The following is a 15,375-nucleotide window of genomic DNA, read 5'->3' as shown; positions in this document are numbered from 1 at the left end:
GTCCTTTTCTGCAATCAGAATTCACAAAAAAGTTACTTTACTGGCTGTTTTGGATAGTATGGAAATGTCCAAATTTGTGTTGTGGACGTGATGCCTGGTTCTTATGACTACCACTGTAAAGAAATCTTTACAATTAAACATTTCACATCAAACCCATCCGAATGACTTCATTAACACCTCATTGACTGAATTGTGTAGGTATATTATGTGGAAATTCTCTGTAAACCTATTTAACTTTATTGTTTAGCCAATAGGAAGATGTAGGAAGAGCTGAGTGGAAAAACGTTGCTGAAGCAACATGTCTGACAGATATTTGTATTAAATTACAGCTAGAGTTTTATTCTGTTGTACACGGTGGAGGTGCTTTGGACCATTTCATGAACAATTAACTTGAGAATGAGTGTGTTGAGATGTGTTGGGGTGGGAAGGTCACAGCTCCTCTTCAAGGTTGGTGATGTTCAGAACTGCAGACCTGCCGCCCCCACTACAGTTTGTGATTTGTCCATAGGGGGGCGCTGCTTACAACAAATTGATGCACATTACCTTGTCTACTCTTCTGTTTGTATATTTAGGAAATACTAAAAAGGCTAATAGTAGTTAAAGTAATTCAAAATACCTGCATAATTCAGTGGCAGGGATGAAAGCAAGGATTTTGAGAGCAATTTGATATGAAAGCATTAATTGCAGAGAAACTTAATGACTGATTTCTTTCCAGCGGTGGTGATTGGAACAAGATGTCACAGGGTCTACGAAGTAAATCATTTTCATTAACTGTCCTAAACCACTAATGTCCTTACACATGAATAAGGAATTATTAAATGTAGTGTTCATAGTGGTAGAATAGAGGTAAATTCAGAAAAATAAGCTTTATTTATGAACAGTTTTGCCTTAGAACGCTCTACATGTAACAGATGTTTTAATAGAATGTGATTAGTAAGTCTGAAACTGACGCCTATTGAAATGATCATAAGCACAAAACACTGAAGACAAACAGTTTCCATCAGGTAGAACCGAGTGGGTCTGAAATCACTTTTTACACACAAGCAAAGTTTCAGTTTAAGATTTATTTGCAACTTAGTTACAAGTTTAAATTTAATAAAAGCTTTAAACTCAGGATCACAAATGAGTTTCCTTTACTATATTGATCTGTAGGTCTCTGTTCATAAACATAAACTAGCCCAAGGTAATTTACTATAAAATGAAAGTGTTTGTATAAATACGAGAGAGAGAGAGAGAGAGAGAGAGAGAGAGAGAGAGAGAGTGTAGGTTTATAACAGTAGAATCTACACTGTAACAATAGAACACGTGCGCCGGCCACATTCTTTGTTTTAACCTCCTCCAGTTTGTTAAATTCAGTAAATAGCCAGTAGCAGTGCACTCAGATGTAGCCAGTGTAAAGTGTAAAGTGTATGGCACATTGTATATTTTGTTTTTCCCAAGCTGTTAAACTCAGCAAATACGCCTCAATCCAAATTGTGCCTTAAAATTAGCAGGAAAATGCCATTTTTTGTGTTACTGCCTTTCACTTGAACTTTTTAACTTCGAAAATCACAGAACATGTAACGGGACCATAAGATTGTAGGTTTCATCGCATCTAAAAAGAACTATTTTCAGAGAATGTTAATTCTCCAAAATTTCCGATGGAATTGTATATAAATTGTATATATTGCGAGCGGATGGTTTTATGGAAGGCATGAGCTCTCAGTTCAGGTCCATGCAAATGCCTTCTGGAGGAGGAGCGGAGTCACTGAAGGCATTACAACAGAGAGAGAGAGAGAGAGAGAGAGAGAGAGAGAGCGCAGCGCTGAAGGGAAACATGCTGCGGTCTGTGAACTTCTGGAGGACTCATGCGCCCGGAGTGTGACTTCTTACGCGATCCGGAGACGTTTGGGCGATATTTATTTTGGGGGTGAGATGTGAGGAGCCATGGATTTACCCATGAAATGGATTTGGTTCGGAGCGCTTGTTCAACTTCCACTCTATGGATGCTTCGATCTCCACTTTCCGGAGAGTCTGCAGCCCGGAGCGGCGCTGGTGAACGTCTCTCTCGGAGCAGGATGGATGTACAGGATAGACAGGACACTTACAGCCAAGTGGATCGGACGCGCTGTGAGGGTCAGCAGTAATGATGGAGTTGTGTCTCTCGCGCGGAAAGTTCACTGCTCGCGCTTCACGAGACACCCAGCTCAGCTGTACTTGAGGATAACCTCGTTATTGTCCGGAAACGTTGTGCTGATTCATTTCAACACGTTTGTTCATGGACAGAACTGCTTTATCAAGTACAAAAGAAAGACTCGTCAACTGGACGCTTACATTGAACTCCATTCTGGATATGGCGCGTGCTTTAACTCGGGTATGTTACCTATAAGCTTATATGAGCATTTACCAGCTTTTGCACGGCAATCGCAACTGCTCCTGTCTACCTGCAAAGAGGAAAAGTTTGGGAATAAAGAAGCCTCTGAGACTGAACAGTGTTTGCCTCGCCATGCCCGTTTCCTCTGCACCGTACCCACTTTTCAAGAAAATGTACAACTTCTCCAAGTGCAATTGAATTTTAGGCCAAATCGTGGTCAGAGTGTGGCTGTAAGCAGTGAACAGTGGGTCAAACGTCTGAAAAGAAATGTAAATTCAGCCCCACAGTTCCAGTTGCCCAACTACCAGGTTTCCGTGCCTGAGAATGAGCCCTCAGGAACCCGGGTTATCACCCTTAAAGCGTTTGATTCGGATGATGGTGATGCAGGTGTTGTGGAGTATGACATGGAAGCTCTGTTTGACAGCAGATCTAACGACTACTTTCAAATAAACCCTGAAACAGGTGGCATCACCACACTGCAGCCTTTAGACAGGGAGCTGAAAGATACCCATGTGTTTAAAGTCACAGCCACTGACAAGGGGACTCCAAAAAGGTCCGCAACAGCTTATCTCACAATCACGGTCAGTGACACCAATGACCATAGGCCTGTGTTTGAGCAGACCGAGTACAGGGTTAGCATTCGTGAAAATGTAGAGGTGGGTTTTGAGGTAATGACCATTCGGGCTACTGATGGAGATGCTCCATCAAATGCCAATATGATCTATAAGATTGTGAATGAAGTCGAAGTGAATTCCGGGTTTGAGATAGATCCGAGGAATGGTTTGGTTAAAATCAAAGTCCGTCCAGACAGGGAGGTGCAGTCAAAGTATCAGCTGATCGTGGAGGCTAACGACCAAGGTAAAGACCCCGGTCCACGCAGTGCCACAGCCACCGTGCACATCACAGTTGAGGATGAGAATGACAACTATCCTCAGTTCAGTCAGAAAAGATATGTGGTCCAAGTTCTTGAGAACATAGCTGTTAACTCAGAAGTAGCTCAGGTGAAGGCCACTGACAAAGATGCTGGCAATAATGCCAAAGTGCACTACAGCATCATCAGTGGGAATGTAAAAGGACAGTTTTACATTCACTCACCCACCGGTGTCATTGACGTCATCAATCCTTTGGATTATGAGATGATCCGGGAGTACAATTTGCGTATAAAAGCTCAAGACGGTGGTAGGCCGCCTCTCATTAATGGGACAGGTATGGTTGTAGTGCAGGTGGTGGACGTGAATGATAACGCCCCTATGTTTGTCAGCACCCCTTTCCAAGCCTCGGTGCTGGAGAATGTTCCTGTTGGTCACTCCGTGATTCACATTCAAGCCATCGATGCAGATTCGGGGGACAATGCTCTGTTGGAGTACAGGCTCACGGACACCTCACCTAGCTTTCCTTTTGTTATCAATAACAGCACAGGGTGGGTTACAGTCAGCCTAGAGTTGGACCGAGAGACCACTGAGTTTTACACATTTGGTGTGGAGGCAAGGGACCATGGGGTCCCTATAATGTCATCTTCGGCAAGTGTGAGCGTGACAGTATTGGATGTGAATGACAATATCCCCACCTTCACCCAGAAGATGTACAACCTGAAGATCAATGAGGATGCTGCAGTTGGGGCCAGCGTGCTAACTATAACAGCTGTGGATAGGGATGCGAACAGCGTGGTGACCTACCAGATATCCAGCGGGAACACTCGGAATAGATTTGCCATCACCAGCCAGAGTGGTGGTGGGCTCATTACTTTAGCCTTGCCGTTGGACTACAAACAGGAACGTCAATATGTCCTGACAGTGATGGCCTCAGATGGCACACGGTTTGACACGGCACAGATTTCCATCAACGTTACAGATACCAACACCCATCGGCCTGTTTTTCAGAGTGCCAATTACCAGGTTTTAGTGAGTGAGGACAAGCCAGTGGGCTCCACTGTTGTGGTCATCAGTGCTACAGATGAAGACACTGGTGAGAATGCACGCATCACCTACGTGATGGAGGACAACGTTCCTCAATTCAAGATCCACCCTGACACAGGTGCCATCACCACTCAGATTGAAATTGACTATGAAGACCAAGCTTCCTACACATTAGCTATCATCGCACGTGACAATGGCATCCCTCAGAAATCAGACACGACCTATGTGGAGATCATAGTCCTTGATGCCAATGACAATGCACCCCAGTTTCTGAGGGACATCTACCAAGGCACCGTCTTTGAGGATGCACCCATATATACCAGTGTTCTTCAAGTGTCAGCCTCGGACAGAGACTCAGGCTCCAACGGCAGAGTGAGCTACACTTTTCAGGGAGGGGATGATGGTGAGGGGGATTTCTTCATTGAGCCATACTCAGGAATTATCAGATCAGCCAGGAAGTTGGACAGGGAGAACGTAGCTACATATAACCTTAAGGCTTTTGCTGTAGACAAAGGAGTTCCTCCTCTGAAAGCAGCTGTAGACATTCAGGTGACAGTGCTAGACATAAATGACAATGCTCCTGTGTTTGAAAAGGATGAACTGTATGTCTATGTGGAGGAGAACAGTGCTGTAGGCTCTACTCTGGCTCGCATCAGTGCTACAGACCCTGATGAAGGAACCAATGCACAGATCTTATACCAAATTGTGGAGGGGAATGTTCCTGAGGTCTTCCAGCTGGACATTTTTAGTGGGGATTTAATTGCCCTTACTGACCTGGACTACGAGGCCAAGATGGAGTACCTGATTGTAGTCCAGGCCACCTCTGCCCCACTGGTCAGTCGGGCCATTGTACATGTTCGCCTTGTGGATGTCAACGACAACTACCCAGTTCTGCAGGATTTTGAGATAATTTTTAACAACTACGTCACTAATAAATCCAATAGCTTCCCAGCAGGTGTCATTGGGAAGGTGCCTGCTCATGACCCGGATGTGTCTGATAAGCTCCTCTACACCTTTGTGGAGGGGAATGAGCTGAGTTTGCTGATTCTGAACCAGGACACAGGAGAGCTGAAGCTGAGTACGGACCTGGACAACAACAGGCCATTGGAAGCCACCATGAAAGTGACTGTGTCAGGTATGATCAATCCTCAAAGATATTTAATTCAGCTCACTAAGGGCTTCATAATGAACTGATACATTGAATTGGAAGCCACTGTGATAGTGACTGTGTCAGGTATGGTAGCACAAAATGTGAATAGCTTTAATGTTTTAGATCAGTAGTGTCTAGTTGACTTTAGCATCAGTCAATCATAACACACCTGTTTTCAGTGCTGGTTGGTGGCAACTGTTGCTTGTTAAGCTGAGCAAAAGTTTGAATACCCTGGTCTAATGACATGTTTTGTTGATTTTTTAACAATTTTTCTACAGTAAACAAACTAAAATATGGAAACTCTCTGCAAAACTTAGAACATTACATTTGTTTAACATAGTGGAAAAAAAATAAAACACAACATATTAAATGTGCCATAACTTTTGAACAGGCCACATTTTATATTGTATTTTTACAACATGTTGAATCAGCAAACCAACAGTAATTGAACTTAATTTAACTTAGAAAATGTAAAAAGAAAACTATATAAATTTGCCCAGGGGCACCCAACCGTTTGCATACATCACTTAATAGTAAAGGGGAATTTCACCAATTTTTCTAAATTGCTGTGTAAATAAATGGTTAGATGTAAACAAAGTCACTCAGAAGGTTTGATGTGAAATACTCCCTCTTACAGAAACTTACTGTTTCAAAATTTTACATAGTGGTGGTGATAGCAACCAGACGCTGAAGAGTTTAATGTTGCTTCATAGCAGCTACTTGAAAAGTTATTAGTGAGTCAGGTTCACTCATTATTTTGGATAGTAAATAAAATGGCTATATTTGTGTTGTAGATATTGTGCCACCTGGTTCCTTTCACCACCGCTGAAGAAATCTGAGTGTGAATTTCTCTGCAATTAACCGTTTCACTTCAAACCACTCTGAATGACACTGTTTATATCATATTGACTGAAATATGCTGAAATTTTGAAAAAAATTGTGTAAAACTGGGGACCATTCTTTTGAAGGTACAGCTCTTTGTTTTTGGAAAATTACCATCACATTATTCTTTTTGGCTTCTTATGCTGCATTTTCACAGCAACCTTTCTCCTTAGATGATCTGGTCACTTTTTTTCAGATAAGATTTGTGTATATGGTCATTTGTTGGACTTGGAGCTGATGTGGTGTGGTGTTTACATCATGATTGAATGGAATGTAATTTAGACCCCAGTGAGGGTGGGCTAATCCTAGTCAAGGAGTTTTCTTTGAGGGCTTTTCATGTTTGCATGTCAGGGTTGCTTTCACACCACTTGCAGTTCTTAAAGAACATTAATCATTTACTGTTAAAGGCTTTTTTATTCAATGTATGAAGTTATGCAAGTTCTAAACTGGCCACAGTGGAGTGAAATTTAAAGGGAATGTTAAACTCTTTCCCTTTGAAGTGCATAAACATTTCTTATACTCCTGGATTAAAGGGAAAATAGCTTTCAGATTAATGTATGCTGCATGTTTTAGGTCATGGAGAACTACTTTTCTATAGAGAAGTGTGAGTTAGTTTGATGCTTTATACATGATCTCAGTAAATACAGTTCTGTCAGAACTTGCTGCACGTTTTTTGGTACTGCAGTCAGAGATACAAAGAGCACACTAATGGATCGATGTAAGGGCTTTTTGTATATATTAATTTGGAAATGTTTCAGAATTGTGTAGCACATATATCAATGGTTTGGTTATGGTAAATCAAAGCTTTTGAATATTTCCTTGCTACTCTTTGACAGTCAGTTAGCTCTGATCACTGCTTGGTCAGTAGAGGCCTGTATGGCCATGTGGTTTCCATTACATCCATAAGCTTTGCTGCAGCTAACGTGGATGATTTGGTGCGAATGTGTCCAGGACCCGCTGCCACCCTTAATTTGATTTGAGGAAATTAGCCATGGCATGTGCCACTGTTTAGCAGAAACAGACAAACAAGCTTCCTGGTATAGGCATGGAGAGAGAAAGCAAACAGTTCTCAAATGTTTGGCATCACCGTTCAGCTCAGAATCTGGTGTGAATTTTCCATAAAAACTCACAAAACCACAAAAACTCAACTGTAACTGTAAAGTAGAGTTTGTTTAATTTACTCATATTTGACATAAAGCCTGTTTTCTGAAGTCATCAAATTCATTCTATCAATATGCTGTAATAAATGAATGAATTTAATAGATAATGAATGCTTTTGCACAGTAGCCATGGATATTATGAGTAACTGATGAATTGAATTCTAAGCCACCCTGACAGTGACGCCATCTAATCGTTTTCAACATGAATCAATCATAAAATGTCAGTTTTCAGCTAATTTCAGTGTTGGTTAGTGGCAGTTGTCAACTGGTAAGATGTAAACAAAGTCATTTACTGTGAACGTTACTGAATCAGAGTAGTTCACAGTGGTGGTGATAGAAATCAGACATCTGAAGAGTTTAAAGGGCCCATATGCTACATTTGTTTTACATTTTATTGACATCCATTTATAATGTTTGTGTGGTTTAATGTACCAGAAAGGGTCATTTATTTTTACATGGCCATTTTCCAGCCTCTCTTTATCCCTTAGAATCATACAGGACAAAGATAAATGAGCACTCGGAGCTGAAGCATTTTCATCAATACGAATGGGTGAAGCTAAACTGCTGCAGGCTGAATAGGTGGATATTTCTGAATAAGTTGGTTCTTTTGACATCACAGAAACTGTGAGTTAAAACAGGGTGATTTTGCAGCTTAGTTCCCATATATGAACATATCAAAAACGCTTTTGGTTTTTCATCTTATGGGCCTTTTAATGCCCCTGAAAGTGGCTTTACAGAAAGTTATTGCACATCCTGATATTTAACTGGTATTAAATTATCTTTTATTTATTTTGTTTATTGAATTAACTGATTTGAATGTAGCTGGTTAGGGCAGGGATTCTCTAACTGCTCTACTGCTGGGTTGTTTCAAGTCTGAGATTAGGACACACTGAGTTAGAACTAGGGGTGCACCAGTCAGTCATTTTGAGGCTGTGTACACCTTGCTTCAACTTAAATTGTCAGTGATCGAATTTCACTTGACTGCATGAAAAGCCATATAAACACTCAGGACACTCACAACATTATTGTGATCGGATTACAAACAGATCCATCAAACCACATTCGGATGTGGTCAGAAACAATTCTTGACCACATTCAACACAACTGTAAAAAGAATGGGTTTTCTGTCCGCATACTCTGTTATGTACACTTTGACTTCTCTTGTATCCAAAAAGTTTTCTGGGCAAGAGATGGTCACTGCAGAAATCATAGCTGCTGACAAAGTCTTCTCCTCTGCCAGAACATATGAATAGATGTCTTTTTTAGCTATTTATTAGTTGTTTTTTTAGCTGTTTTTCCAATATTTATAATACATTGGTAGTAAAGGGTGAGAAAACTTTTTTTACAGTACGTTAGAGGAAGTAAAATGTGTTTTGATGTCCTTTAATGTGGGAAAGTGAGATCTAGTGTCATCTGGTCACACTGGAGATGCAATTAAGAGTAAATGTTAAGTGTATGGGCTCTCGAGGAGATGATAAATTTGATCCTCAGTTTGTTAAGAGAGTACATTTGGCTTTGCTTTCTTTGGGTGGGTAGCCAACCTCAAAGTGACTGATTTCATTTATTTTTTTTTAAATAACATTGTCTATTTTGTCTTTATATGAAGGCCCCATTTTGTGGGCTAAATGAACGGACTGATATGAAATCTATGCTGGAAGGTACTAGATGTATTAGATTGGCTCACGTTATTTATGTCATAAAATCATAATACACACACACTTCATCTAAACCGCTGGAGCCTATCCCAGCTATCACTGGGAAGAGGGCAAGGTACACCCTGGACGGGTCACCAGTCCATCACAGGCAGACAGACAGACAGACATGTACATCCACACATACACAGTCACACACACATTCGCACCTAGGGGCAATTTAGCGTGTCCAATTAGCCTGACTGCATGTCTTTGGACTGTGAGAGGAAACCAGACCACCTGGAGAAAACCCACACAGACATAGGAAGAACATGCAAGCTCCACACAGAAAGGGCCCTGATCTGCTTGCATTTTATTGTGGGTTCATCTTTAGCACAGTGTCTCTTAGACATTCTGATCATCCCAAATCATCACTTCTGCTCTCAGATTTTAGGCCTCAATATTATGATCCCTTGAGCTATCAATGCACTATGTTGAGAGTCTAGTTTTGTCTGTAAAAAGTGCTCAATTCTCAGCACACAGGATCTCGCAGTGCTTGTTCTGCTTTTTAGGAGCAGGTTTAATAGTTTTTTTCTATGGACTCCAGTTTTTAATTCTGTTTTGAGTACACTGCAAACATAAACAGAGTCACTTATTTGAGTGGTCAAACAGACGTCTTCCTGGTAACTGTTTTTTATTAGACTTTGACTGTGTGGCAGTGAAGGCTGGTTACTTAGAAATACTTTCTCGTTTTCTCAAGGAGAGAAAACATCCAAAGGACATTGTCATGTTAATCCCTTAGCTCACTTCCCTGAAGGTTCTCAAGCCAGTCGGCCGTTACCACTTGGGCTTTCGTTTTGTTCGTGTCTAGCTTTGAGGGCATGAGGAGAAGTCTTCCCATACGGAGAGTGGGTGGTTCTAGTCAAGATCAGTGAGCTGCTCTGGATGCAGATGAGTTACTGCTGTGATCTCTCACCTGATGTGCGGTTAACTTCCTCTGGGATATTCCTCAGTGCTGCTGGTTTTAATGATGGTCTGGTGGCCTTTTTATTCCTAACAATTATTTCTAGCTAATTGGAACATGAGGAGACATTCATTTGGAGTGCAGATTTTGAACTTTCAATCAGTGTCACATTTCTCATTGCATTTTATCATGGTCAAAATTTGATAAAGCATTATTGTTGAACTCATGCTTTATGTCATTTACAGTGGTTTTAAACAGAACTATGGACACTCAAAGTACGCTTTGCATGCTTAAAGTGTTCTTTGCATTGAGAAGTAGTACTTCAGATTGATGCTTAATATGGTGCTATAAAGAACCTTTTTGAAAAGGGTCCTGTATAGCACCAAAAAGTTTCTTCTATTGTTATGATATCAAGCTTGTAACATTAGCAGAACCTCTGTTGGTGATATGTAGAACCCTTTTCAAATAGGTGCTATATAGAACCATGTACATCACATTCTCCACCAGTCTGAAGAACATTTCATGATGCAAAGAATCCTTTAATCATGTAAAGGATTCTTTGAGTGTTCATGGTTTTAGAAACAACTTTTTTTATGGACAGTCTTTTTTGGTGTGTAGGGGGGCAATATGACAATATTTTAGCATTATTGTAATACATTGTGCCATGGTATGCTTTTTCAAGCATATAGTTAATATCATCAGTACTTAAATGAGCAATATGTAAGATGACGCAACCTGTCATATTTATAATCTACACTCCAAATGAATATGGGACAGCATATCACCAAAAATTTGTGGTATCCTCCCCTACAGAAACAAGGAAATGCACAGCTCGTCCTCCGTCTTCACACCACGTTAAATAGCCAATGTTAGCACTAACAGATATTTTCTTACTAGTCTAGAAGACATGTTGCAAGTTCAGCATCAAACTTCATTCTTTTACTCACCGAGAGCTTCTCCAGCAGTGGAGCAGCAGCTTCTATTTCTGTTAGCTCTTCTTGCCAAGAGTAGTGATAATTGTAACTTGCCAAGAGCTTCAGCCATCCTTGCATTTACAGTGACTTGCTGTTGCCTCTCAGAGTGCAAAGTGATATTATGAGACGGATGGGCTGGGATTAGCTGGTTAGCAAGCTAACTTCAGTAAATATCTATACAACATGATACATAGATGTCTTTGACATAATGCCAAAACTGTTATTTATTCCCATTCTGTTGATAATTTTAGTTATTTGGATTGTTTCAAACTAAAAATCCTAAAAGAACAATAACCAGCTGCATGTTTCATCACAACAAGAATATAGTTAGTCCTGTTTAACTGTATTCAGTGCAAAGGTGCATGTGAAACACTGCACAAAAATCACAATATTTATATTTTTCATAGCGTTCTTCAATGTTTTATTATATAATCTTTGATCTTCTGATTTATTATTCTGTTACTTTTGTGAATTATTTGGTAACTAGGAATGTGTATATATAACTACAATAGGTAGTTTAGTTAGGAGTAAGGAACCCAAGTGTGGCACACATACAGTAGAATCACACTTCTGTTCCTTACTTTCTCATAGAAGTCACAGAATATTAAATCATTAATTTCATACCTGAATAATAAGGGGTTCCTCATGTGATATGTTCATGTGAGTTGCCCAGTGGCTGGCAGCAAAAGATTACAATCCAGGACCCGATGATTCACTGCGTTAGATTGTCTTCAGTAGGAAATTAAGATAAAAAAGAAATTCATACACGCATACCTGAAGACACATGCTTTACATCAGCAGCCAACTGAGCAGCTAAAACCTGCCTACTCTGCTTAGAGAGAGAACGCATTAATGAAATACATCAAACATCTTCCAGATAAAGATGAAAAGCTTGGAAACTATAAGAGGTGAGCCATCTCTAACACAAAGTCAAGACTTCAGCTGAAAAATGAACCAGATGTTTTTTTTCCCCAGACGTGCTCAGAATCAGATATTAATTACAGCCCAGAAATCCAGAAGCACCTCAGATAAGCTTTATGAAGTCATTTCTCCACACTGGCATGCTGGGAATGCAACCAACAGCAGAAGCGACCGACAACCAAATGATGTTAAATAACTGGAAACAGTCTGTATAAGGGCACTGAGTGCACTGGAGGTGGGCAGTAAATGAGCATGTACAATTTGAACACTCCTGGTCAAATAACATTTTGTTGATTTTTTCTAAGTGAAAATAAATGAACACATCCACTACATATGGCATTTTTCTGCTATTTTTAGTGCACTATTACTATTTATTTGAAAATATAAAATGTGCCATAACTTTTGCACAGAACAAATTTTTTGTTTTATTTTTCCCAAATATATTCACTTCAGCAAATAAACTGCATTTGTGAATTACAGTTGTGCAGAAGTGTGTTCTCTGTAGAGGGCGTGTCCCTAAATTCCCTAACTTACCAAAATATGTTATTTGACTAGGGGTGCTCAAACTTTTGCATATGACTGCGTGTGTGAGTGTTAGTGAATACCCACTCATACAAAACACATTTACAATAGATTGTAATAGACAGTTGCCTCAGCATCTGCCCACTGGCTTTTACTATGAATGTGTTTCAAGTCATCTTGTTTCATGTTGTTTTAAGTAAAAGAAAACACTTAGAAATGATTGTCCATGGTAGATGACCATACATTAAAGATGCATTAGATAGAGATTAAGTTGAAAAATGCTGACGTGCCCCTTTAAGCAAGTCAGTCCTCTGCTTGACTCCTGGGTAATGGAAGCACAGCATCCTCTTCGGTGTCCTCTCTGTCTGTCCCCTCGTCTTCAGAGGAAGGCCTGAGGAGGAGAATTTGAGAGGTTCTGGCTCTCGTCTGTTGTTGGCATGGCGACCGTGAGCATTGTGGAGCTTTCAGGCATTCTGTCCGGACGGGGGGCTTGAGCACGGGCCCCTTTTGTGGAGAAGGATGAGAAGGGAGGGGGGGTTGTGATGGAGGCAAGAGGGGGTTTCTTACACAAGGAGAGGGGGGAGCCATTGTCCCCATGCAGATTTCTGTCAGTGAAGACAAAGCTGTTTGTGTGTTGAAAACTCGAGAAAAGGGAGCTGCTGAATGAGGAGAGTGATTTTGTCTCGCTTGGACTGTAGTGGCGGATCTGCGGTCAGGCATTTATCAGCAGCTCATCCTCCGGCCACCAGCTAGCTTTTATACGCAAGCACATTTTGATAGGGCATGCTTTCATATTAACTGACTAGAAAAGATATCATTTTCCTTCCACAATCTTTTTGTGATATAAAATCAGTCCACAATTGATTCTTAGTGGTTTTCTTCTAACAAAGGACAATGCATGGTCCTAACTTAAGTGCTGGCTTGCCATTGTTATGCCACAGCTACTCTTAAATGCAGCTTAGTAGCACTCCTGCTCACTGACTATTCTTAATGTTCACATGAAACACAAATGGTTGTCATTGGATACTGCCTAATATTTGACAAAGGGTCTTCTGAGGATTCTTTCTTAGGACTGCACCTTTACAAAGGCCAAAGGGTATTATATGCTGTTATTGAAGCCTAAAACTCCACATTCCACCACTAGAACCTTAAACAGTGAGAAACAAATGATGCATTCCAGGTCACTTAAGTGCTTGGCCCCTGATAATTGGAAATTCCTCGTTTTAGCTCCAGAATGTCATAATAACCAGGCAGTATGGCCTATGACTTTAGTCAAATATCATCTGCTGCCAAAGCCGCCAGACCCATAGGGACAACCGACCTCTTTTCAAAGTACTAAAATGATGCCTCTCTGCTATTGTGATGGAGTTAGGGGCACTCACACTGAACTCCCCCACCTCCTCCCTCAAACTAAACGGACCGCACACTTGTAGGTGCAAATAGATAGAGAGCAGCAGAACAAATGAAAAATCTTGATTTCAGCTGGGGTAGCAGGACATTTCCCAATAAATAAAATCTTTGTGATTTCATGTTCAGTGAAAGGACTTCTGCAGATATTTTAACTGCTACATGAGCTAATGCGCTTGGTTACAGCTCATGTTACAACATTGTCTGAAACGTATTAAGTTTCAGTTTCAGTATTTCTTACTGCTACCTTCCTAAACTAAAGCCTGTTTCAATTTTTTGTTTAAACATGCCCTCGCCTTTGACTCACTACTGGGATGTGAATTACGCCTATGATAGACAAGTAACCACTGTAGAAAGGGAGGCGGGTCAACTAGGAACGGAATATCCTGAAAAGATGCTTTGTGACAACATCCGTTGTAAAAAGCGCTATACAAATAAATTTGATTTGATTTGATTTGAATATTGAAAACAGAATACATTCACCCTCAGCAAGTTAGCCTCAGTGAGCTAATCGGCTAGTCATGCAAACTTTGCAAAGCAAACTATTTTTGAGAAATTTTAGCTTAACGTACATAACTTTTGTGAGTAATTGCTTTGTCTGGCGATAAACTTTTATTGTTACCTTGTGATGTAGTGTCATTCTTGTTGTTAGCCATGCAGCCTTTAGCATGCTAAAAGCCAGTTAGCTGAGTAAAGTGACGAAGTAGTATCAGTAGTCATGTACACTCCTGTGCAAAATAAATGGGCCAAGCCCAAAATATAATGGTTTTGGGCTAGTCAGACTCCGAATATAGAGAACATTTGGTCTTACACTGGACACATACTAGCTTGGCAACTGTTTGAAGCCATCAATGTTCACTAGAAATATATTGACTCTTCTTTGTGTAAAGGGCCACAAGGCTTCCACATTTAAAGTAATCAAAGTGAAAACAACATCCCATACTAAGTTACTTTATCCACTTTTATCCACCCAGTAATTTTAAAGTTTGCATTTTGCCATCTTAGACTTGGCCCTGTTGGGTCTGGTATGGATCAGGTTCGGGCTTCAGTTTCATCCTTATTTATATATAATACTATATATTGCCTGCTTTTGTCCACTGCTGCTCCCACAATACCCCATTGTCCAGAACAACACTGATGCTACACTTATCACTGGCAAACATGTCCACTACTGAGGAGCTGTTTCAGTTTAGTCATCCCTCAAAAGAGTTTATTGTATACACAGATAAGTAACAGTTAATGGCCCATCATATTGATTTATCAGTCTACTCAGGCTTAAGCAGGAAAGGAAATTTGAAAGAAAGTTTTGTTGAGTTATTCTATAGACTCTAAAAATCATGTTTGCTAACCATGTGCTCCGTGTGCTGATTTTAAAATAAATAAATGAATATTGATAGTGTTTCTTTTAAAGCTTCTATTTTTATTATTTAGTGGGTAACTAAATAATAAAAAAATATTATAATAATAATAAAAAAAATATATTATCCTAAAATTT

General features: G+C 40.2%; 1 protein-coding gene across 1 annotated transcript in view; it reads left to right on the top strand.

Annotated features, from left to right (window-relative positions):
* The first annotated feature begins 1,801 nt into the window (after positions 1-1,801).
* Positions 1,802-15,375, top strand: part of celsr1b (cadherin EGF LAG seven-pass G-type receptor 1b) — an 82,682-nt gene continuing 69,108 nt past the window's right edge. The window contains exon 1 of the mRNA XM_017690253.2: positions 1,802-5,404. Coding sequence (XP_017545742.1) covers positions 1,927-5,404 — 3,478 coding nt within the window. The 5' untranslated portion in view covers positions 1,802-1,926. The remainder of the gene's footprint in view (positions 5,405-15,375) is intronic.

Source organism: Pygocentrus nattereri, chromosome 8 (genome assembly GCF_015220715.1).
Source record: "Pygocentrus nattereri isolate fPygNat1 chromosome 8, fPygNat1.pri, whole genome shotgun sequence".
Lineage (NCBI taxonomy): Eukaryota > Metazoa > Chordata > Actinopteri > Characiformes > Serrasalmidae > Pygocentrus > Pygocentrus nattereri.
The sequence above is the reverse complement of the archived record's forward strand: the minus strand, read 5'-3'. Positions and strand labels throughout refer to the sequence as shown.